General features: G+C 53.2%; 9 protein-coding genes across 9 annotated transcripts; 6 read left to right on the top strand and 3 right to left on the bottom strand.

Annotated features, from left to right (window-relative positions):
• Positions 1 to 95: 95 nt before the first annotated feature.
• Positions 96 to 2,484, top strand: AYO21_02314 (sodium/hydrogen exchanger 3; the record flags this gene model as incomplete). The annotated part of the gene is made up of 6 exons (XM_022652293.1): positions 96 to 135; positions 191 to 220; positions 290 to 439; positions 491 to 624; positions 695 to 1,220; positions 1,280 to 2,484. The coding sequence occupies 6 exons, from the start codon at positions 96 to 98 to the stop codon at positions 2,482 to 2,484; spliced, it is 2,085 nt and encodes a 694-aa protein (XP_022515329.1).
• Positions 2,485 to 3,338: 854 nt separating this feature from the next.
• AYO21_02313 (hypothetical protein) lies at positions 3,339 to 4,493 on the bottom strand (the record flags this gene model as incomplete). The annotated part of the gene is made up of 3 exons (XM_022652292.1): positions 3,339 to 3,365; positions 3,415 to 4,394; positions 4,451 to 4,493. 3 exons carry the CDS (start codon positions 4,491 to 4,493, stop codon positions 3,339 to 3,341), a joined length of 1,050 nt encoding a protein of 349 aa, XP_022515328.1.
• Positions 4,494 to 5,179: 686 nt separating this feature from the next.
• On the top strand, positions 5,180 to 8,377 carry AYO21_02312 (hypothetical protein; the record flags this gene model as incomplete). The annotated part of the gene is made up of 1 exon (XM_022652291.1): positions 5,180 to 8,377. The coding sequence occupies one exon, from the start codon at positions 5,180 to 5,182 to the stop codon at positions 8,375 to 8,377; it is 3,198 nt and encodes a 1,065-aa protein (XP_022515327.1).
• A 1,555-nt stretch (positions 8,378 to 9,932) lies between these two features.
• On the bottom strand, positions 9,933 to 12,571 carry AYO21_02311 (hypothetical protein; the record flags this gene model as incomplete). Its single annotated transcript, XM_022652290.1, has 4 exons — positions 9,933 to 10,802; positions 10,859 to 11,027; positions 12,314 to 12,421; positions 12,504 to 12,571. 4 exons carry the CDS (start codon positions 12,569 to 12,571, stop codon positions 9,933 to 9,935), a joined length of 1,215 nt encoding a protein of 404 aa, XP_022515326.1.
• A 302-nt stretch (positions 12,572 to 12,873) lies between these two features.
• On the top strand, positions 12,874 to 13,731 carry AYO21_02310 (hypothetical protein; the record flags this gene model as incomplete). Its single annotated transcript, XM_022652289.1, has 2 exons — positions 12,874 to 12,951; positions 13,219 to 13,731. The coding sequence occupies 2 exons, from the start codon at positions 12,874 to 12,876 to the stop codon at positions 13,729 to 13,731; spliced, it is 591 nt and encodes a 196-aa protein (XP_022515325.1).
• Positions 13,732 to 15,361: 1,630 nt separating this feature from the next.
• AYO21_02309 (hypothetical protein) lies at positions 15,362 to 17,195 on the top strand (the record flags this gene model as incomplete). Its single annotated transcript, XM_022652288.1, has 6 exons — positions 15,362 to 15,438; positions 15,515 to 16,262; positions 16,320 to 16,607; positions 16,663 to 16,782; positions 16,855 to 16,932; positions 16,992 to 17,195. The coding sequence occupies 6 exons, from the start codon at positions 15,362 to 15,364 to the stop codon at positions 17,193 to 17,195; spliced, it is 1,515 nt and encodes a 504-aa protein (XP_022515324.1).
• An 819-nt stretch (positions 17,196 to 18,014) lies between these two features.
• AYO21_02308 (hypothetical protein) lies at positions 18,015 to 19,096 on the top strand (the record flags this gene model as incomplete). The annotated part of the gene is made up of 3 exons (XM_022652287.1): positions 18,015 to 18,265; positions 18,370 to 18,447; positions 18,547 to 19,096. The coding sequence occupies 3 exons, from the start codon at positions 18,015 to 18,017 to the stop codon at positions 19,094 to 19,096; spliced, it is 879 nt and encodes a 292-aa protein (XP_022515323.1).
• Positions 19,097 to 19,377: 281 nt separating this feature from the next.
• On the bottom strand, positions 19,378 to 20,889 carry AYO21_02307 (hypothetical protein; the record flags this gene model as incomplete). The annotated part of the gene is made up of 1 exon (XM_022652286.1): positions 19,378 to 20,889. The coding sequence occupies one exon, from the start codon at positions 20,887 to 20,889 to the stop codon at positions 19,378 to 19,380; it is 1,512 nt and encodes a 503-aa protein (XP_022515322.1).
• A 769-nt stretch (positions 20,890 to 21,658) lies between these two features.
• On the top strand, positions 21,659 to 22,924 carry AYO21_02306 (hypothetical protein; the record flags this gene model as incomplete). Its single annotated transcript, XM_022652285.1, has 5 exons — positions 21,659 to 21,779; positions 21,844 to 22,073; positions 22,170 to 22,251; positions 22,314 to 22,363; positions 22,418 to 22,924. 5 exons carry the CDS (start codon positions 21,659 to 21,661, stop codon positions 22,922 to 22,924), a joined length of 990 nt encoding a protein of 329 aa, XP_022515321.1.
• Positions 22,925 to 23,006: the final 82 nt, after the last annotated feature.

Below are 23,006 nucleotides of genomic sequence, written 5' to 3'. Positions count from 1 at the left end.
TCTTGATCTGTTGTCATCGCACCTCCTACCGCTCATCCTCGTCCTCCCGACTGCGCTCTCTCGCGAATGATACCTAGTTTGATCTCTGCGCCAACATGGCGTCAACCCTCGTGGGCGCGACGTTGAATATTCTCCGTAACGCAAACCTGACCTTCTCCACGAGACCATCACACTAACTCTCGCGACACAGGCCGCCAGGTTGAAGACGTCGATCCAGACGGTACGCTGTCACGCGCCATATTGCCCACGATGCGCTTCCGATTCATTCGCTAATCGATCCTCGAGACAGACCCTCCCGAAGCTGGCCAGAAAGAGATCTTCTCATCATGGGCCCTCTTTATTCTGATCATGCTGCTGATTGCAGCGCTGTTTACGAGTTACATCCTACAGCAGAAGAGAATACAAGCTGTCCATGAGACCGTCATATCTATATTTGCTGGTACTCGTCAATTGCTGGATACAACTGTACGCCGCTAACTGCGGTATTTAGGCATGGTCGTGGGACTGGTCATACGCATCACACCTGGCACTGCGATACAAGACACTGTCAGTTTCGACTACCAATTCTTCTTCAACCTCCTTCTGCCGCCCATCATTCTCGCCTCCGGTTACGAACTACATCAGGTAAGGAAGGGGGTTTCTGGCAAAGAGACTGGATCTGCTCCCACACCGGATATCAACTAATGGAGCATAGGCAAACTTCTTCCGCAATATTGGCACAATCCTGACCTTTGCATTTGCTGGGACCTTTATCTCCGCCGTGTCCTTGGGCCTGATACTTTGGCTGTGGACGCGAATCCCTTTTGACGGCCTGACCATCACCTGGGTCGAGGCCATCTCGGTCGGCGCAACCCTGTCCGCTACCGATCCTGTCACTATCCTCGCCATCTTCAACTTATACAAGGTCGAACCGAAACTGTACACGGTCATCTTTGGCGAGTCCATACTCAACGATGCCATTGCCATCGTCTTATTCGAGACTGCCCAGCGATACAGGGAAGGGGCTTCTGGGAACTTGAACATTATCAGCCTGTTCGAGGCTATCGGCATCTTCTTACTTGTCTTCTTTACGAGCTTGGTGATTGGGGTGGTGGTGGGCATCGGAACAGCACTCGCTTTGAAGTATACGCTCGTCCGCAGATTCCCAAAGATTGAGAGCTGTCTCATAGTTCTGATTGCATATGCAAGCTACTTTTTCTCCAACGGTGTTCACATGTCAGGTATGTACCATTCCCCAACTCTGTGTCTCTTGCAGAACGCTGAAACATTCGTTTACCAGGCATTGTGTCGCTCTTATTCTGCGGAATCACCCTGAAACATTACGCATACTACAACATGTCCCGAAGAACTCAACTTACCACGAAATTCTTCTTTCAGATCACTGCTCAGCTGTCGGAGAACTTCATTTTCATATATCTGGGACTCACGCTATTTACCGAGACCGATCTAGTTTTCAAACCACTGTTCATCCTCGTTACAGTCGTCGGTATCTGTGGCGCACGGTGGTTGGCTGTGTTCCCGCTTTCAAAAGCTATCAACTATATCATTCGACTTCGAGCTAAACGCCGTGGCCGCGACGTGGCGGAGGAACTTCCATGGCATTATCAGGTCATGTTGTTCTGGGCTGGCCTGCGGGGTGCCGTCGGTGTCGCCCTGGCCGCGGGACTACAGGGTAATGAGGGTCCCGCACTCCGCGCCACTGTCCTTGTCGTGGTGGTGTTGACGGTCATTATTTTCGGCGGCACAACGGCACGGATGCTGGAGATTCTGGGCATCCGCACAGGTGTGGTCGAGGAGATTGACTCGGACGACGAATTCGATATTGAGACGGCCAATGGCGGTACATACTACAAGCGATCCGGGACTGGTTTCGGCCACAACCCGCGACCCTCGGCGATCGGTCTTGACTACGTCGGCAACGGTCGCGAAACAAAAGCCAATGGCTCGGCGTCACACGCTCGAAACGACAGAGGGTACAGCAGTAGCAACGGCCGGTCTCCTCCACTTCATCCTGGAGGCCAGCGCAAAAACTCTGCCATCTCCCAACGTGATCGTGATCTCGTCGCCCAGCAAGGGAAATTACTGTCTGGCCACGGCAGCACCAGCGGGTCAACATCCGATGACGACGAAGATGCTGCTGCCGAACTCGACCTACCACCCGCCGCACCACGAAGAAAACAGTCTCCTCTATCGCTCCCACCAGGAGCTCACGATACACGGGTACGGTCTGCGCCTGATATTATTCTCAACAACGGAGATGGTGATTCCCTAGGGGTTGACCAAGGAGACATGGGCACAGCTGCTACCCAACCTGAAAGAGCGTCGACGCCGCTAGTGGGAGCAAGTAGCTCGATAAGGAACCTATTGAGGGGGGCAACGGCGGACCACACTGCTTGGTTCCGCCAGTTGGATGAGGATTTTATCAAGCCACATCTGTTGTTGGACCAGCATCAGGGTCAGGGCAAGGGCCCACCTCCTTCATGAGCACAGCACAACACAATTTTCTATTCTGGAGGACGCCTTTCGAGGGTGCAGGACATTAGGAGGGGCTTATTCGTTGCATTAGGGCGCCAGGTGTTTGTCAAAAGTGATTTTTGAGCTGACATGATAGTGGATTAAAGGGATTTTTGACGATAATGGCCATGAGTACATATCTCAGGGGCTGCTAGGAAATAGAATGGATGAGACTGTACATTTCTCTAGAGGCATGGAGATTATAGTATGAGATCCTTTCACGTGAGGTATAGTAAACTAGTCCTAATTAGGCAGGGCATACAGTGTTTTATGAATTACAAGTACTAGTAGAATAATTAAGGAGTTTTGACACATAACTCACCGACCATTACATAATCTTTTGGCTCACATAGTACTATCACTAATAGTACTGATAGGGTGTTCATACATAATATTTACAGTCTACTTTTACTTCACTTTCACGGCTTTGCTCTTCAGATAGGCTGCAGTCACAACAATGGTTGAAACATGGTTCTGGGGCCTCGTCGCGTGATGTGCAGTTCTCAGGAGCTGGTCTGCGGATCCAAAGGCAACAAGGGGTGGAAAGGGTTTGAACATGCTAGGCATCAGGTGACTAGTGAACATATCACCACAAGTAAAAGTAAAGGATCTGGACTGACCGCGTACAGTGCAGGTTTCGTGGGAGGTATGAAGCGAATGTGTACAATACAGTGCATTCTCACTGGAGAGCCAATCCTGCTGTCACACATCTTTGCCTCTTCCATAAGTGTAAACTGTGATCGTGATCGCGTCATGGCCATGTAGCCCGACATGGCCCTTCTACCATGACTTAAACCTCGATGATATCGACGCTGGCCCAAGGATCAAGCAGAGAAGGAACTGATGTAGTACTAGCGTAGGGTCAGCATCTGGTCCGTAAGGTAAATGACCCCAACTCACCGTGAGACAGGGATCTCCCTCGTCGCCGTTTTCGTCCGCCGGCAGGTACACATACAGAACCAAAGCCCCTTCATTGATGAAACATGCAATGACCTTGGTACAGACTCGGCCGACACTGAGAACCCTGGACCAGTCCTTGGCATCGATCCGAACCCTGGACCACCCCGCCTCATTCTCCCCGTTCGGGCCACCGAGCTCCTTCATTCTGGTCGTGGGGTGATCTGTCAAGTCTGGAAAATGTTCCGGATCAAGCTGGGGATGGGCCAGTCCCGTCCATCGACTTGAGATGTTGAGAGCGTCGGTTTTGATCGAGACCTTGAGCGAGCCATGCATGTTGGCACTGAGTTCCAGCCGAGGACTGGTGCCCGCAGACCCCTTGGTTGTGGCGAGGGCCAATCGTGTGAAACGTTCGGATATTGTCTTGATCTGAACCAGAGGAGGAAGATAGATGTTCACGTCTGGTTCCGGCGTTCGGGGTTGATGGAGGCTCTCGACCACCGTCGGCGCCAACACTTTGACAGGGATATCTTGAGTAATGATCGTCTCTCGTTCACCGGAGGCACTATTATGGGGTTCGTAAAACGATAAATCATCGACCTCATCAAAGTCGCACTCTCCAGCACCGCCCTGACCCCCGACTGTTGTAGGACGGGCCACGACATTGTTACCGCTGCTAAAGGAGTTGGTCACAATCGTCAACGAAAGTATGGGGACGTTGTCCTTCTTGGTCAGCCTGATCTGTGTAGAAGTCGCCCCAAGCGCCGACCGGAGAGCTCGCGAAAGGGCTTGGATGGGGACTTCCAGGTTGATTGTGTTCTTTGGTGACGCAGATTGGAGGACGTATGTCTCAAAGATCATCTCGGGCCTCAAGACGGACCAGACTTGGCTCCCTTTGTCGGGGATGATGGTAAACTGAACCCCATCGTCGTCAAGCCGGCACCAGGCAATCTGGCCCAGAGAGGCCAGCGAGGCGCAGAATTCTGAAAAGCTGTTAATTGGATTGAAGCGAGGCGAGGTGGGTGTGGAGGCCGCCTACTTGCGAGTAGATTCACATTTTTGATCTGGCTCTTGAAGCGCATTGCATTGTTCCTGGGATGAGCAGATCGGCGCTTTGCAGGAGAGGGGCAGTGAGGTGAGGGATAGAGGCACTCGTATGGTGTAGGGAGATTCGTTGAATGTTTAGCAGCGATGAATGGGTTTAGCCTGAAGAACCTTGCGAGAGAACATCAGCCACGGTTCCACGCGCCCCAAGACAACGGAAAAGGCGCGTCCTTCCGGGTACGCGAATTGGCGAGCTGGATACTCATCTCGCCTATCTGCAAGACGGCCATACCCGGCATGAACACCATCAACACACACCTACAGAGACCAATACCTACTAGGGAGACAAGGGACCAGGGAACCAGGGGGATTTTCCTGGGGGAAGCTTTGTGGGTGGCGTGTGGGAACTTGTTACATACAACAAAACCATTCAGCATCAACATCCTTTTCTATTTCCTGATCGTCCTGTTATGATTGCATCCTCTTAAGCACCCCTGCTCTGTCGCTCCTTTGACCCTTTTGCACGAAGTACCGCCAACGCAGTGCCACCAATCATCCTCAAACATTGTCTCGAATGTCCTCGCACTACCGCCACTCGTGAGCGCTGGGCAGCAGCCTCTTCAGCATGCTGCTATTTTGCTTCTACGGAGGCTGGAACTCTTTGAGAAAGAAGCAAGAGTGCTTGCCTGGCAAGATAGACTGAGGGCATACTTTGATGGAGAAGATGGCACCCAAAACTCCCACAGGGCCGCAGTTCCCTCGCTTAGACCCTCCCTCACCATCTCGCTCTCCCTCTCGGTCCCCTCGACGCAGAGCTCAATTTGCCATTCGAGAGCTCGACCCCCTCCTTGGAAACTTGACGCCGGACTCGACGCTGAGAGCACTACAGGCCACAGAAACCATTTCCGGCGGGGCTGCGCAAGAAGATGCTTTGACAACGAGCATTGCGGATGCAACCCCCGCCGAGCGAGAAATCGGGATAAGAGCCGCTTTCGCCGCTCAGAAATTGCGGGAATGGAAGAATGAATTGTCACAATGGACGTGGCCAGGCAAGAAAGAGAGGGGATTCGGTCTGGGATTTGTGCCTCCGTCAAATTCAAGCGGCAAGGCTGAAGATTACCGTGGCTGTTTGCCTGCGTCTGTGGCGGAGGACTACGAGGGGAGAATCGAGGAGATTAGGGACGACCTGGACAGTTTGGGCATTGACGAGATCAAGGACCATGTGCTTGAAGCTCATCTGCCAGCATCGAGTCCGACAACGTCGTCTCGACCCGTGGGTCCACGCTCCAGCTACGGAAGAATGCGCGATTTCACTGCCCTGATCACTGCGACGGTGATCCAAGCACTCCCAGACCTTGCCAAGGTGAATATGCTGCTTGACACCTGGGATGTGCGGTTAAGAGTATTGAGAGACCTCCCGAGATTCCTCGATGTTATGCACTCCACCCAATCCGAGATCAAGCAAGCATTTAAAGAGATCAGAACACCAGCTTCCGCCCAAGCGCTGACTGACTCGTCTTTGGACGAGAGGAAAATGACGTTGGGTGGACAGGTGTCGGACATGGGGCGTCGAATCGATCGATTTCTGGATATGCTTGAAGGGCGTGAGGATTCTCTGCCACAGGCCTGGATCGATACCCTCGAGAAGATCGAGCTCGACTATGCCACCTGGGCGGTCGAAGCAGACCACGTTGTGCTCAGAAACAAGCTCGCCTCAAAATCTAGCAGAGACACGGAGACGAAAAATATTGCTGGAAGCCCAGCACCTCCGGAATCCTCACACCAAGGAAGTCCATTGCCAGAACCAGACGAGCTGTTAGAGGTCGCCCAACCTCCTACCATGACTCACAACCTACCTGAAGACACAGTCCCAGATATTTTTCCACCAGACAAGGAGGCCGTCAAGACCAAGCACAGACCTTCGCTGAAGCTTGACCTTTCCGACCAAAAGGGCCACAAGCGAGATGTTTCCAAAGTCTCGGTTGCTGAGTCCATGTACTCGACGTTGTCGGATATATCAAACGCAGAGATCATGGACGCCAGGACAACCAGCGTCCTTCCAAGTCCCAAGATTCATGTGGTGGAGAATCCTCTTCCGACAAGCCAGGATGAGATTGCTTGGTTTGGGTCGACGTACGCAGCTCAGCAACAGCTGGCTTTGAAGCCGCCCATGCTCCAGCGAGCGTCGACTGCCTCCATAGAGGTCTTCCCGAAAGACAAATTGAAACAAGTTGTGCTGAGACGGGCTGCCAGTTGGGACATTTTGACGCAAATGGCAGAGTCGGCAGAGAGCACTCCCTCCAAAGCACTGACACAATTGACAGGTGGTGCCGAGTCTATGGCGAAAACGCCTACAACTACAGTGGAAGTACACGAACACCCATCACCGGCGAGCGAGGCTTCGACTCCCGTGCAAGCAACCCTCGAGGTCAGGTCTTTAGATCCACACTCGACGCCCGAACCACTTCTGCCCGTTTTGCCAAGGAGATCGAGCAAGCGCATCAGTACAGCCGACGGTACTCCCATCACACCAGTAGCAAGCAGGGGCCAAGAAGAAGGTTTGGGGGGAGCGCGTTCCGCCACGCTGATGGCCGAGGTGGGACAATCTCCCAGACGGCCAAAGACGAGAGAATCGCTCGACGACAGAATCCAAGACATACTCACAAGCCTCCCTACTAGAATCCGGTTGGCCAAAGATGCAGATGCTCCATCGTCATCCACCTCGTCGACCCGTGCTTCAACACCCACTGCTTCGTTGACATTGTCACCAGCCAAAGCCGACACGTCGAGCCGCAGAGGCAGCCTTGCTGACCCCGACATCAAATTGTACCATTTGACACGGTCCGGACAGGGTCGCGAAGCCCCTCCAGTCAAGCTCTTTGTTCGGACCGTGGGAGACGGGGACCGTGTCATGGTTCGGGTCGGTGGGGGATGGGCCGATCTTGGAGAGTACTTGCGAGAGTATAGCCTTCACCATGGGAGCCGAGCGACTATCGATGGCCGACTTGAGGTTGCCAGCTTTCCTGGAAACGGAGCCAGAGACTCCGTGGGTTCGGGTGGTGGTACGCCGGCTCCCCAAGGACGGCGAAAATCGAGATCACCCGTCATGGCCCAGACAACCTTCGAGGGCGCCCCATCGGTCGAGCTCGTTAACCCCAAGACACGACCATCTGCTCAACGACATCGTTCACCTGAACGTCGTAAGAGCAGGGTTGAGGGGACATGGACACCACCTCCGGTACCACCGATCCCATCCTCGTTTACCGTCAGCTCTCCGGCGTTTCCCACGGCCACTGATCACGAGAATGGTGCCGAGGTAGGCTTTGTCGACCCTGACACGACCCTGTTGAATGATCAGTCTCAACAGCCTAGTCAAAGTTCTACAACCGTATCGCAGCCACGGTATTCGACCATCGTCGGCCCAGGCGGTGTCACGACAACAACAATGGTGACTCCTCCTAGTACGACTACTAACTATACTCCTCTTGGCGCTGCTGGCCCTAAAATGAACGTGCGACGCGCAGCTACGTACGGGACGACCCCCGCCGCGAGTAATGATGCATGGGTTCAAGGGATGGTGGGCAAAGCCCGGGCAGTGAGCGGTGGTGGTGGCAGTGCCACCATGGTACAAGGGTCTAATGGCACGACGACGACAACGACCACCACAACCACGACGTTCCTGTCGACGCCTCCCAGCCGGGGTCGTCGGTTGTCCTATTTCAGTTCCAGCCCGAGCACCAATGCGAACTCGAGCCCTGTGACCGTTTCCACCAGTCCAAGCACGAGTTCTGTTGGAAGTGATGTCAAGAATTCACGGCGGATGAGCCTTGGTGCACGATCCAAGAGCAACCGTATGAGCCTGGGGGATATTGGGGGGATCAAGAGGGTGTTTTTGAGGAAGAAATCCGAGGGGCCGAGATAGCACTGTTCCAGGGGTTTGGGGAGTCCTCGCTGTCAGCTTGTGGGGAGAAGGAGTAAAAAGGGGTTTGGGGGTGATTGGTGCACAGTACATGTCAGGTACAGTTCCAGGGAGGATGCTACGAGGAGGCAAGTCTTCGTCTCTCTGCCAGAGGCTTGTGGGCGTTTGGAAGCAAAAGGCGGAAGAAGCGGTGCCTTTGTAATATATACTCTGTACGTACCTATACTAATGTTATCGCGTAATACCTCAACCACCACGTTTACCAAGTAGTCGTCTCAGCCCCGACAAAGGTCTACAGAACATGGTCCATACATACTGTGTATGTAAGTAGGGTTGTACTCGGTACTGTTGTACTAGCATCCTCTCTCTTGGCCCCCTTTTCCTTTTGTCTTCTGCCTCGAGATCATCCTGGTGATAACAAATCATCTCCGCCATCGTCATGATTCACTCTAGAACATCTGACCGAGAGAGTATGCGCCCAAGTACCCTAGCTTTCCTACCTTGCCACCATGCCTACGCGGCCCTTGTACGAGGAATACTTTGTAGTATCTCGTACGTAGTACCTCGGCGGCTCGTCTCGTGCCCCCACTACCAAGAACGGAAAAATATCCAAGGAAATCGAGTGGAGAATATACCTGTTCGGTACTGTACGGAGGACAAGTACTCAGTACCTAAGTACTCGGTACAAGTAGTAGCGATGGTGCGAGGCAGGCACGAAATACTACCACTCCTACCAGGCGTGCCAAGGTATCTGCCTTTTCAGTCGCACCGAGGCAGGTCCATGTCAGGTCCCAAACTGCACAAGGACAAGTACCAGTACAAGTGCGAGGTATTAATTATTAGTCAGTGGACTCCTCCCCCCCCCCCCCCCCCCTCCTCTCTTTGTTAGCCCGAAGTACTCGGTAAGTACCTCCTAACCCCAAGAAACATGAAATCTGAAACATAGAACCATACCAAGAACAATCTCGAGGGAGGGGAAAAAAACTGATGAGGGAATCAAGTCACGAGGTACATATCTCGGTATTCGTAGGGGAGCACTACTTTAGTGTGCCTAGCACACTAAGTGACCCAAAGGTAACTAGGTAGGTATTAAACGTGTTCTATTTATATCTTGACGAGTCGGCCGCTAGCATACATATGTACAGACTGGGTACCTTGGTGCCTAGCTAGTATGTATGTAGGTAGGTGCTTGTCTCCTCGCATCACCGAGTTTGAGGGAGAGGGAGAGGGAGAGAGGAGGGAACACTCGGTATTGTGTAAGCGACATTGACAAACTACTTGTGCCTTCGTTAGTTTCGCCTTGCAGTAATTTTAGTTTCCGTGTGGTGGCTACCTATCATCTCGAGAAGTCAAACCTGGTAAAATGAGCACGACGCGACCTGTGTTTGATAGGTGGGAGAGGGAGAGAAAGAAAAAAAAAAAAAAAAAAAGAAGAAAGAGAGGGGCATTGTTCGTCAAAGGTGGAATACCAAGGTACAACAATCATGTATCGACATATCTACAGCACCAAAAATAACACCTCATCATTTCCGATGTTGCGGTAGACGGATCGCCTGTCTCACATACACGTGTCATGAAACAGGGCCCGACATCGCGCGCTCTTGACAATGTTCAGCGTGGTGCCTTTGACCGACTCGTAGTCGGTCTCGTTGCCGGCTTCGCCGTCCCCGTCGCCCACGTCCACGGGCGACACGTACCCGCGGTCCTTGGGCGGCTCGTAGTGGTGCATCAGCTGCGGGTTCACCACCAGGCACCGTAGCTCGTTGGACCGGCAGCGGTGCGACAGCGCCACGTCAAAGGCCTCGTCGGCCCCCTGCGCGAGCAGCGACAGGATCTTCTGCGCTGACTGCTTGGTCACCCCGTATCCGAACGAGCAGACCGTCATGGTCGAGATGTGGATGTGTCGGTGGCCCTCGGGCACGTTCTCCTTGAGGAACTTGGTCGACCAGCTCACGTACCGCTTGGTCGCAATCCGCGTTTTGTCGGCGTACGTCAGGCCCGGGGCCACCCAGTCGTCGATCGCCGAGCCGCAGTGACCCAGCCAGAGTACGTCCCAGTCCCTGCCGTACGGCGCCGTGTCGTTCTCCGACACCTGCGTGTAGTTGCGGATGTTGTCCGAAACCAGCTGCACCTGCCACTTGATCCGGACGTCCCAGTCGACGTCGTCCTCGACAATAAAAGCAGTCTCGAACCCCGCCGCGATGATGTACTTCAGCAAGTCGAGGTGGGCGACCCAGGCTGTGGCCGAGCCATGCTTGGGTGTAGTGGCCCCCGAGGCGACCCCGATCTCCTCAAACGCATGGACGAGCTCTTCGGGATTGTGTGGTTGTGTTGGAATGGTGAATTCGAGACCCGTGAGGTTGGCTGCCGCTTGCAGCCCGCGCGTGCGCCAGCTGGGTTTCGATGAGAGCGCCAACAACTTTTCGAACTGTAGCCGACCATTAGCCAGGAGGAATCTAGACAGCATGCGCCCAGGGTCCTCACTCCGAGTGTCTTATTTGCCGCAGCCTGCCTAGGCGTCACGACGGGAGGCGTGAAGAGATGCCCTATCTGGACCTGGTTCGAGTATCTGGTTGGGAGGAGAACAAAGAGGAAGATGATGGCGAGGGCCGCCGCCAGAATACGAGGTCGGTCTGTACCAAAGACTCGTAACCTGCCCAACTGTTGAAGCATTGTACCAACCTGAATGCATAGTGTACTTTGAAGAAAAGAGGCAGCAAGCCACACCCACCGGCATATTTGTCTAAACGTGATGGCAGAGCACCTTATGGGGTCGTTTCAAGGGTATCCATACAATCGCCTTGGTTGATGATAGACGAACATGTAACCCTCTGCCCTGGTCTTGGAGAGTCGCCTGATAGCAAACCCCCCACTATCCATCACACTGGCTCCGGGGAGGGGCGGAGTGAGACAGAGTAGTCTGGAATGTCCAGCCCAAGTATGTTTCAGATCTCATCGGAAGAATCAAAAAAGACAGAATGCGGTAAACGTCGACTCGCGGCCAAGGGTAGAGGCCCCCCAACACTGATCGCGTGCAGGTCAATCAAGAGACGTCCAGGTCTGCTCGGTATCCAAGTGCACGGGAGCAATGCCGTTTACCCTCGTACGAGAGTGTCGTTTTCAGAGGGTTTGACATTTCTGCAGGGATGATGGCACATCTGCTAGGGTAATTTCGGCTGGGCCACGCGCCCTACTCCGATGTTTAAATCGTACTTGGGCAACCTAATGCCGTAGTGGGTCATGTTGGTTCAGGAGTGCTCGTAAAATTATTCTAAGCCAATCGAACGTCTTTTGTCGCGACTTGCTCTGCAATCTGGACAGATTTAGCACAGAGGGAAAACGGATCTGCGGCCGAGGCTGGCGCAATCTTCGGGAAAATACATGGTTCAACGGCCTTGGTCGTTAGGGGCCTTGGCCCGGGTCAAATGGAACAGACTTGATATATCGAAGGCGAGGGGATGTTCTTGAAAAAAAAGTGTTTGTGTGGAGTGTAACCTGGCCCGACCGCCTCCTTGATCCCTATCCTTACTCAGGTATAATAGCATGCACGACACCATCTCTTGCTTCAAACCTTTTGACTGTTGGAGTCTGGGCCGTCTGAACGATAACTCTGCATGTGTGGTTAGCTGCGTGATGCAATTGACATTATCAGTATCACCTCATGGTGACTACCCCGACTATAAGTATATGGATGGAATGGAAATACCCACAGTCTATCGCAAGCAGGTGTCAGGGACTGCTGCGGACCAAGTTCTTGTCGGACGCCCGGACTGTCTCGTACATACATCTCCTCCCCAACCAACGAGGTGTAGACCGCCTTCAACCACCCATAGTTCCAGAATTATCTTCCCAGCTGCTCATTTCTTGGGTTGGACCTTGCACTCGGTCAGACATCGAACAAGATACCTCAACGATCTCTTAAGCGGTTTCGCAACTCACATGCTGCCCTGGATTCGAGGGTTGGGTACTTCCCGGCTGAGTCGGCGCGGGTGGTTTGAATTTCTCGGCTCTTCACGATATTTGTCAGCATGCTGCACGTATGAGGGGCTATGGACAGGTATATCTCGAGTCATAACCATCTCGAAAGAGCTTCTGCGTGATAAAGTGAGTGGGTGGTGGCGAAACCTACTCCTTCCGGCGAATATACTCGTCTTCCAGCGCCTTCTCGCGCTCCTTGAATTTAGGCAGGCCCTCCATTTTCGACTTTCAGTATTGTAGTGATATCAAGTGGTTTTTATATTGGCATTATCGATCAGTTCGTTGATGAATGAAGACAGAGGAGGATCTTCAACTCGTGAAGGATGAAGGCCACCAAGGCTGCCATTTTGTGACGTCAAAGTCACCCCCAGAAAGTAATAAAAGTGGGTAGTGTCCTAAAGTGGCAATTCCCATGCTGGTTGTGGACAGCCGTAGCTTCGGATAATCAATATTGCGAACCGACTTACTGTACTTGTAGTATACGTCCATATTAACTCGAGGGTATTCTATTCTTAGGTATAATGTCGTCCCTATCCCTATCAAGGAAACCAGCTATATTTAGCCTGGCGGCCGCCTCGTCGCTCTTGAGTGACTACTCGGTGGGTAGCTTTCGTTGAACCTCTCGCCAGAGGCCGCTCCTGTAATGGTCCTCAAACAGGAGGACACCCTTTCGTTATGAGATACTGATCAAGGCGACCTCCATATGAACAAATTCCTCTTTCCTCATACTGCTATCAGATCACATGCTCCTCGCCTTTCCTTCCTCATCACCACCTCCTGTGCCTTATTGACTGGGGAAAGGTACTCCTTTCGAAGTGTGGGTCATATATATATAAGTAAATGCTGTGAACACGACTGTTCTACAGATATACGCGAGTGGGTGTTTGACCCCGTCCAGGACGAGCGTGACAGATCTCCCTGATCAGCTTGAGGAGAACCGAGGCACAGCAGACAGCACCGAAAGACCACCTGTGAATGACGACCCTGAGCTCAAACTCGATCGATCAGCGGTCCGTCCGTTTGATCCGAAAGTCCCTGGCACGTCCACCTCTGATAAGCCAAAAGAAGAAGAAGAAAAGGAGGAGGATCAGCCTGAATGGGAGACGATTTTCCCCGAAGGAGATGAGAACGCTCTGACCAAACAGTTAGAGGCTTTTGCTGAACATTTTGACCCTTTGGTACCGCTACTGCTCGAGACCCCATGGAGCCCCAAAACCCACCTTGACGTCTCCAACACGGTTGATGATATTCTCTTCAAAGTCCTTCTCCACGTCCGGCCAATGGACGATGAATTTGATTGGGCAGAGCTTGCGGAAGACATTCGTCGTGGCAACATTATAGAATTCCCACGAGGCTTCACAGTTTTGAGTACTTTGTAATTCGCCTTTTCGACGTCCCCAACAAAGTAGGACAGTGGTTCCAGATTGTGATCGACCCGTTGTTCAACAAAGCTACGCTCTTCGACTGGCACCATACAGTTGAAGCCTGTGCACAGATTGGATCATTCATGCAGAGGAAGTTGGGACCCGAGCCTCTGATCCACGAGCTTCGACTTCGAGGATGCGGTACGTCAAAAGAGTCATATTGACATTCGTAGCTGGTGCATTCCGCCGGGAAAGAATTCTTCATAGAGAATGAAACCATTGATCCCAAGGGGTCTCTTCGCCTTTGCGGTATTCTACTGCGCCTTGTACCTTGAACAACTTATCTGGGGCCTTTTCGTTGGCAAAATTCCTATTCTGCGAGGAGAGCCACATTTGCCCGGCTGCCACACCTACAAAAAGTACGAGCATCCAGGAGCGCCGATCTCGAATTCAGCTCGTGCAAACTAGAAGAGGAAGCACCAGATCACGAAAATGGTTCGAGATTGGGATAGATCCTGGCGTCACTGTCTTTTTGCCGGTTTCATTTGGTCCAAAGGCCCGCTTTGAATCCCTGGCGAAGCACCAGTGCCCGTGAGAATCAAATCTTCCTCAGCAGTTGTGCAAGCTTCAGTGAAGAATCATCCCCCCTATAATTTGGCGAACAGGAGACAGTAATAGGTCGGGAGCACAAACGATATTCCTTCCATTGATTGCGCGACCGGGCGCTTTTGTGATTGACGAACATGGACAGTTGCATAGATAGCTGAGTATACGGGTAGCAATACTAGTGTTGCATCCAGTGGAAGAGGGTTCAGGTCCGCGCGGAAGATTCCCGCTTTGCCCGAATCACGGAGTACCGAGTATGCTTGGCCCTCACTAGCTAATACCGAAGGTCGTGTTAACGTGAGTAGCCGAACTGTCTTTCCCCCTGGGTTGTCGTCGGTTACCCAGCCTCGTTGCACTGAACATTAATACCAGCATCAAGTACCTACCGGAGGCATTGTTATTAACGTACCCGAGTATTGCTGACGACAAAGGGCCTTTTTACCTTGCAGTACCGGGGCGGGTGGGTTTGCTTGAGCCATTCACCGACGAAATTCTTTTGTCCACCGCACCGGCCCTGCCAGGATAAGAGCCTGGAGTTTTAGGTGAAGACAATACACCGTTTTCAAGACTTGCCCGTCGCTATTCAGCGATTCTGCTTGTCGACTCACAAAAAGCCTGATTCATGGACGATGAAGAAGAGAAATCGGGTCTCTACTTTCAAGGTTTGCATCACTGGTGAATGCTGTGATCGTTGCTCATTGATTAATGCCCGGTTAACCGAAACATGAAAGCCTCATGTGCCGAAGCCGTATAGCCTTCTTTCTCCCCCCTCCCGGAAAGTTGAATTGGTGCAGCAACTTCGCAGAGCCTTACCAGACTCAAGAGATGATCCACATGTAACTCCAATGTTGATCTACCCACAAAAACACTGTCAGCTTGAGCAATGGGGCAGGTACAAATACTCTGGGCCAAACCCCGCGTTTCGGTCGGTGTACTCGGTACTCCAGGTTTACGATTCTAGAGAGAGAGAGAAGTCGTGTTCTTACTTTGACTACGGCCAGGTGCGATTTCGACAAAATCTTTTTTTCCAAAGCACAGCATGACGAGAGATTGGTTCAAGCCAGGTCGGCCAATCCAGCTTGCCATTACCTATACATGTCTGTCGGCATTTGTACTGTACGTTTTGAGGCCAGGGCTAGTGCCTATCCCCCATTGTCGTCAAAAGCAAAAACAGCTGACCAGGTCCGTGCAGTTTTGGTTGGGATCAGGGTGTCTTTGGCGGCTTGATCACAAACCCAGATTTCCTTGACATTTTCCATCATCCTGGGCCCGGATTCCTAGGCATCATCGTTTCTATCTACAATGTCGGTTGCTTTCTCGGGTGTGCCATCAACTTCTTCATCGGTGCTCGATTCGGTCGTCGTCATGCGATTTGGGCAGCCATGTTTTGCATAGCTCTTGGAGCAGTCATTCAGGATTCGGCCTATTCGGTGCCCCAAATGATGGTCGGGCGAATCATCACCGGGCTTGGAGTTGGTATCGACACGTCCACAGTCCCAATGTATCAGTCAGAGCTGTGCAAAAGAGAACATCGAGGCCGACTCGTCACTTCCGAAGTGCTCTTTACTGCCGTCGGAGTGTCGATGGCCTATTTCTTCGACTATGGAATGAGTTTCACCAGTGGACCGATCGCGTGGCGACTGCCGATTGCTCTTCAGATCCCCATGGCGGCCAGTGTTGCTCTTTTGGTGGTGGGCCTGCCAGAAACGCCCAGATGGCTGATCCAACAAGGTCGGACCGAAGAAGGTGTGGCTGTCCTGTGCAAAGTCTGGAATACAGTACCCGAGGATCCTGTGGTTGAGACCGAGAAGCGAGACATTCTTCAAGCCATTGAGTTGGAGGAGGCAGAGCCTTTTAAATGGGTTCGCATCTTCAAGCGAGATCCTGTCCAGACTGGATGGCGCGTGTTTCTCGCCTGTTTGGTCTTGTTCATGAACCAGGTCGGTCTTCCGAGACAGTCATGTTGTTGACCGTGACAATGCTAACCAGACACACAGTGGGCGGGGATCAACGTCATTGTCTTCTATTCAGCGACTGTGCTCGAAGTCAATGTCGGACTCAATCGTAATACTGCCATTGTTGTGGGTGGCTGTCTGAATCTAGCATTTGCGGTGGGATCATTGGTTCCAGCTCTCGGAGCTGATCGTCTCGGGCGAAAGAAGCCTATGATGTTTGGCGCCATCGGAATGGGTCTTTCTATGATGGTGGTGGCCATCCTGCTCTCCTACAGTGGAACGGACAAAGGGAAGGCAACGGCCAACGTTTCGATTGCGTTTTTCATCACCGTGAGTTATGGGCTCAGGCTGTCCATCCTTGTTAGACTAACCGCTGCTTGAACAGTACATGCTCTCATTCGGGGCCAGCTTGAACGCTATACCTTGGTGTTACAGTACCGAGATCCTCCCACTGCGCCTTCGCGCTCAAGGAACCGCATTAGCTGTCTTCAACAACTGGATCTGGGTGTGTTGATCCCCATGAGCGAATTCGTGCTTTCCTCCTCCTTCCCAAAAGAAACATACTAATCTGGTCAAGGTTTTTGTGATTGTCCAAATCACGCCAACTCTGGTCCACAACATCACTTGGAAGACTTATCTGGTCTTCATGGCATTCGTAAGTCTCGTCCCTTTTTTCAAGTGTCCTCGGGTCCAACGGCTGACAACGAGAACAAGAACTTCGCCTTCGTGCCCATGATCTACTTTTGGTTCCCTGAAACCAAGGGCCTGGGACTAGAAGAAATTGACTACATCTTTTTGAAGTCCGATCGCCTTCCAGAGCAACAACGAGAGCAGGTTTCGGAACAGGCGGTGAACGCCGAGTCACACGGCAAACCTCGATCAACTGAGATCGAAACTCGAGAGAAGACGAGTTTCTAAAGCGAATGAGGCACCAAGTAGCTGGCGACGGAGAAAGAAAGATGACACGGCAAAGATGTGCAAGTTGGGAGCTGCCGTGATATCCGACTGCGCAACTGAGCTCCTGGGGATCATTCAGATCCCCGCTTGGCTGCACAGTTTGATAATAGACGATAACAGTTGCAAGTGCGGAGAACTCGCATAAGTGCCTGCGGAGCACGAAGGCACTTGCATCAGCCGGCAGGACTTGCGGGCAGTGCGGGTTAAAGGCCGTTGGCTTGGATGGAACCTACAGTTTGACCCCCTGTTTATCCCCCTGCATATCGGCTATAGAAACATCCCAGCTTCGAGTTTAGAGGACATTGTAAAGTAGAAGTATGTAGCCGGGGCTCTTGCACTCCAACGCTGGACTAAAAACGTTTCAAGAAAGACTTGTAAGGTTGATCGGTTACCATTGTAGCGTCATCTGGGAACAAACGACCGCCGGCTACCATCCCAGGGCGAGCGTGCGCAAGACTTGTCAAACCACGGATGAAGTGCAGCCTGCTGGTTGCTCACACTTCCGGACCAGAATGGAACGAACTCTGGTGTTGGCCTTGGGTTGGAGAGCCACCAAAGAGAAAGCAATCTTGTGTGGGAGCAGCGAATAACCGGACGAGGCGGGTGATGCACACGGCCAGTGGGCGTAGCCTAAGACCTCACGGATTTGGTGCCATGACTCTCGGACTGGATAAACCACGCCGCCTCTGCTGAGCTTCTCTCGAAGTGTGAGAGGCACTGGTTCCCTGATTGTCCCAGTCCAAAAGTCTTCACATTTCTTTCTCTACTATCCGAGACATGATGGCGGCTCCCGGCATCGCCGTCCAAGGCAAAACTGCAACAGATGCCTACCTGCACTGCGACGTGACCAGCCTCTTCAGTCTCAAGGATCGCGTGGTAGTCATCACCGGCGGTGCCAGAGGCATTGGTTTGACACTGGCATTTGCGGTGGCCGAGGCTGGCGGTCTAGTCGCGTTGGTTGATGCATCGCCAGCGCCGCATGAACATTTTGAGATTCTCAAGCAGAGAGCTGCCAGAGTCACATATTATCAGTCAGTCTTCCCGCCACCTCGTCTTACCTGGGCCACACGTCAGAAAATAGCCCAAGGGGCATAGACAAAACGAGACTGATATCCAAGTTTCTTCGCTCTCCCAGATCGGATGTCACCGACTACGAACGTCTGAAGAGCACCTTCGACGCCATCGTCCAAGACTATCACCGCATAGATGGAATGTAAGCACCCAATATTGAAGGCCGGAGTTACACCTGATTGCTGTTCTTCTATCACAGCCACAAAGAGAGGCAAAAAATTCACCCTGACTGAACAAACAGTATCACCGCGGCGGGTATCTGCCCTGACCAGCCGTTCCTGGATCGGTCTCCGGCAAGTGTCAAGCGGACATTCGAAATCAACGTCCTGGGCACCTACTACGCCGCACAACTGGCGGTGCGGCACATGACCTCGCAACGACCCTTCGATTCGAGCTCTCCGACCTCTGTCCATCCTCCGGCAGCCGGCTCCGTGGTTATGATCGCCAGCATCGCTGCTCACCAAGCCTCCAAGCTCCAGTACACGTCAGACTACTGTGCCTCCAAAGGGGCGGTGCTGGCACTGTGTCGCCAGCTCAGCGTCGAATTGGCCACCACGGGAGTCCGCGTCAACTGCATCTCCCCAGGCTATGTCATGACTGACATGACGCTGGACATCAGCGCCACGAGGCCCGGGTTGGCCGAAGTCTTTGTCTCGGAGCCGCCCATGAAGCGGATGGCTGACCGCACGGAACTCAAGGGTGCTGCTGTCTACTTGCTCAGTTCTGCTAGTAGCTATATGACGGGCGGTGAGCTGTTGATTACCGGTGGAATGCATGCTGGGAGGAACTGAACCTGGACAATGGGCGGAAGATATATTTGCTGCACAACCAGTTCTGGGAAGGTTGAGTGGACTTGACCGTTTCCAAGCAGTGCAGGAGGATTGCCAGATCAGAAAGGGGCTGTGTCCTCTACCTCTTTTCTGTTGGTGGTGGCGGGAATGCAAATTACTGACATTGTTCCTGTGGTGGGTAGAAGGAAGAAGTACAAAAAGAACCCTCCATCTTTGGCTGTCCCTCTCACTGCAATGCCCGGCTGCCTGCCCGCCCGGTTGTATATGTATGTCTATTTCCTTCAAACGCCCAAATTTCCCAAAGTGATATTCTTCATCACCTGGAACTCGGCCAGGCCGTACTTGCTGCCCTCCTTCCCCAAGCCGCTTTCTTTGATGCCTCCGAAGGGCGCCTCTGCGGCGCTGATCTTGCCCGTGTTGACGCCCACCATGCCGACTTCGAGGGCGAGGGCGACCTTCCAAACCTTGCGCAGATCGTTGGCGAAGAAGTAGCCGGCCAGACCAAACTCGGTGTCGTTGGCCATGGCAATGACCTCGTCGACCGTGTCGAACATGATGATGGGCGCCAGTGGGCCGAACGTCTCGTCCTTGGCCACCAGCATCGACTGGGTGACGCCGGTCAGCAGTGCCGGTTCGATAAAATAACCCTTGCCGTGGGTACTGTTCTCGTCTGGCACCCGGCCGCCCACGATCAGTTGGGCGCCCTTGCTGACGGCGTCGTCGATGTGTGCGCGGACCTTGGCCACCCCAGCCCGGTTGACGAGCGGCCCGTGCGTGACCGAAGGGTCCAGACCCGATCCGATTTTGAAGCTGCGCATGCGCTCCAGCAGCGCCTCCACGAACCGGTCGTGGATGCCCCGTTGCACATAGATCCTGTTGGCGCAGACGCAAGTTTGACCCGAGCAGCGGAACTTGCACACCAGGACACCATCAACCGCCTGACCGAGGTCGGCATCGTCAAAGACAATGTACGGCGCGTTGCCGCCCAGTTCCATCGACACCTTTTTCATCGTCCCGGCCGCCGCTGCCGTGATCAGTTTACCGACCGGAGTGGAGCCGGTGAAGGAGATCTTCTTCACGATCGGGTTGGTGTAGAGCTCGGTGGTGGCAGATCGGTCTCTTGTCGGCACCACCTGGATCACGTTGGTCGGCAGACCGGCTTGCTGTGCGAGGTAAGTCAAGGCCAGGGTGCACAGAGGTGTTTCGGAGGGTGGCTTGATGACTACAGTGCAGCCTGCGGCGATGGCAGGTCCGAGTTTTCGCGTGATCATGGCGATGGGAAAGTTCCAGGGCGCGATGATGCCGCAGACACCGATGGGCTGGCGGACCACCAGGTTGGTACTTTGAGCGTGCTGGGAAGGGATCACGTCGCCGTAGGAGCGGATGGCTTCCTCTGCGAACCAGCTGATGAACGAGGCACCATACTCGACTTCTCCCGCAGCCTCTGGCAGGGTTTTGCCGTTCTCCATGGTCAGGATGACGGCGAGGTCGTCGGCGTGGGAGCGGATCAACGCTGCCCATTTGTGCAACATCTTGGAGCGGGCATGTTCGCTCGTGAGCCGGAATTCCTTGAAAGCTGCTTCAGCGTGGTTTATTGCTGCCTTGAAGTCTTGGGCCCCGAGATCGGCCACGTTGGCAATCACTTTGTCTGTCGCAGGGTCGTAGACGGGGAATGTCTTTGTCCCGCTGACCCATTGGCCTCCGATGAAGCCCTGCTCGTGGATGAGGGACTGATCAGAAATGGCTTCTTTGATGGTCGCCGGGTGCGAGAACGGGCGCCTGTCGTCACCCATCGTGGATTTTGCTGGATCGATACTGGCTTCCTCACGCAGGATTCGAGGATGGGACTATTTTGTTTTTCATCATTCTAAACTATCCAGTCTTCTTTGTTATAACCTTGCAAACCCTCGGTTCTCCCATGTCAGATTCCGGCTTCCAACAGTGAACCGAGAACCTGTTCAGTAGACGCTAACTGGTAGGTACAGCATGGAAGTCATGCGCACCAATCCTAGCTACGACTGTGATCCCTTTTTCTCTAGTCTAGCTTCTCGCGGAAGGCTGTCTCTAGGCAGTGAGCCGGGAGCCATGATGATAGAGAAGTGGATCCCAGGCCTAAGCCAAAGTTGGATAGAATGAACGGTAATAACACAGTGGCTCCAACTTGAGCGGTATTTTATACGACAGCCCGCCTACATGTATATGGGATACCGGGATTGCCGCCGTGAGATGAAGTCCCGCCAGGTTCTGTCGTTTAAAGGTGAAGGTGCTTTGCGGATTCCTCTTTTTCCCGTGCTCACTGGCTGTCTTGGAATATCTCAACCCCGAGCACCATAGCAAGTTTTCATTCGGCTATGTGGCCTCGCGGGAAAAGGGGGGAAACCTACAGAAACTCGAGCAACATGTTGAATACTCGGTAGCTACCCCCCCTTTTTTTTGGAAAATGTGGGCAGGGACTATTACTGGGGACACCATTCAGATTTATTGTTTAACCACCTGTCGGTCAACTACGATCTACGCCCGGGTGCAATTGTTAGGGGATTGCTATCTATTCAACCGAAAACCATGACTTCGGAACAACAATACACCTTTCCTGTGTTTGAGGAGTTGCCAGCAGTTCCCGGCACTCCACAAGGATGTGTTTGGGGCATGTACGACAGAGATGGCAAGAAAGACGAAGTCGGCGGTGAGGCAGATGAGGGCACTTCGACCAGAAGCGCCGGGGAATAGCGAACTGACCAAGACGATAGCAATCAATCTGCTGACGCCCGAGGTTGTCCGTGCCGCGAGCCTCGAGATCAAGACCGGTCGCCACGTCCAACTGGATTGGGCTTTGGAAAATCTCGAATTCCCGGGCTTCGGCCGGAAACCCTTTGAGCAGAAGGTCATCGACCTCTCCAAAAGCCTGGGCGCCTACGGGTTTGACGACGAGATCTACATAAACACGCAGAGCGGCTCGCAATGGGACAGCTTGAAGCATGTACGTGTCTGACGGAACGGCAAAAAGGGGGGTTTTCGGACGATCTGTCCTGCCTGGTGGTGCGATGGCGGGAAACTTGCTGATGTTCATATCCAGCACGCGTATCAACCGGGAAAAGTCTTTTATAACGGGTTGACTTTTGATGATGCTCTTACGTCCAACACCAACGGCATTCACAGTGAGTCCCGGACGCTGGCAAGCCCCGAATAACTGCCCGGCGCGCTCTGATGGTCGGAACAGACTGGTGCGAACGTGGCGGCATCGTCGGGCGCGGCATCCTCATCGACATGGTTGGTCAAGCTGCTTCCACACCTCACTCGTCGTTCTGAACTGATCCGTTGCAGGTTCGGTTCTACGAAAAGCGAGATGGCAAAGCTCCAAATGCATGGGAACGATTTGAAATCCCCGTGGCAGATCTAAAAGCCGCTTTGGCCGACCAAGGGACGATATCGAAACAGGGAGATTTGCTCATGGTTCGATCAGGCTACGTTCGCCAGCACGATCGCGCTTCCACACAGGAGCGCAGGCTGGGGACCTTTGGCACCGACAAGAAAGCCATCGGGGTGGCCAACAACGAAGAGATGGTTAAATGGTTGTACAGCCAGCACTTTTCCGCCCACATTGGAGACACGGTCGCATTCGAGGCCTGGCCACCCCCACACCTGGGCCAATGGATCATCCACGAATGGTCCCTGGTCTGGTGGGGAGCCCCCATTGGCGAGCTTTGGAATCTCGAGGGTCTGGCTGCCGAGTGCGAGAGGCAGCAGCGTTGGACTTTCTTCGTGACCAGCGCACCATTGCACGTCAAAGGGGGTGTTGGGAGTCCGCCAGGAGCGATAGCTATATTTTAGCGAGTATAACTGTACAGACTTGAAACTGCCAATAATCTCTTTGATGCCATCGAAGAATCATTTTCCCTTCCCTTGAGCCATG

The sequence above is a fragment of the Fonsecaea monophora genome (assembly GCF_001642475.1).
Source record: "Fonsecaea monophora strain CBS 269.37 chromosome Unknown Scaff10, whole genome shotgun sequence".
Classification (NCBI taxonomy): domain Eukaryota; kingdom Fungi; phylum Ascomycota; class Eurotiomycetes; order Chaetothyriales; family Herpotrichiellaceae; genus Fonsecaea; species Fonsecaea monophora.
This window is presented reverse-complemented; position numbering and strand designations above follow the sequence as displayed.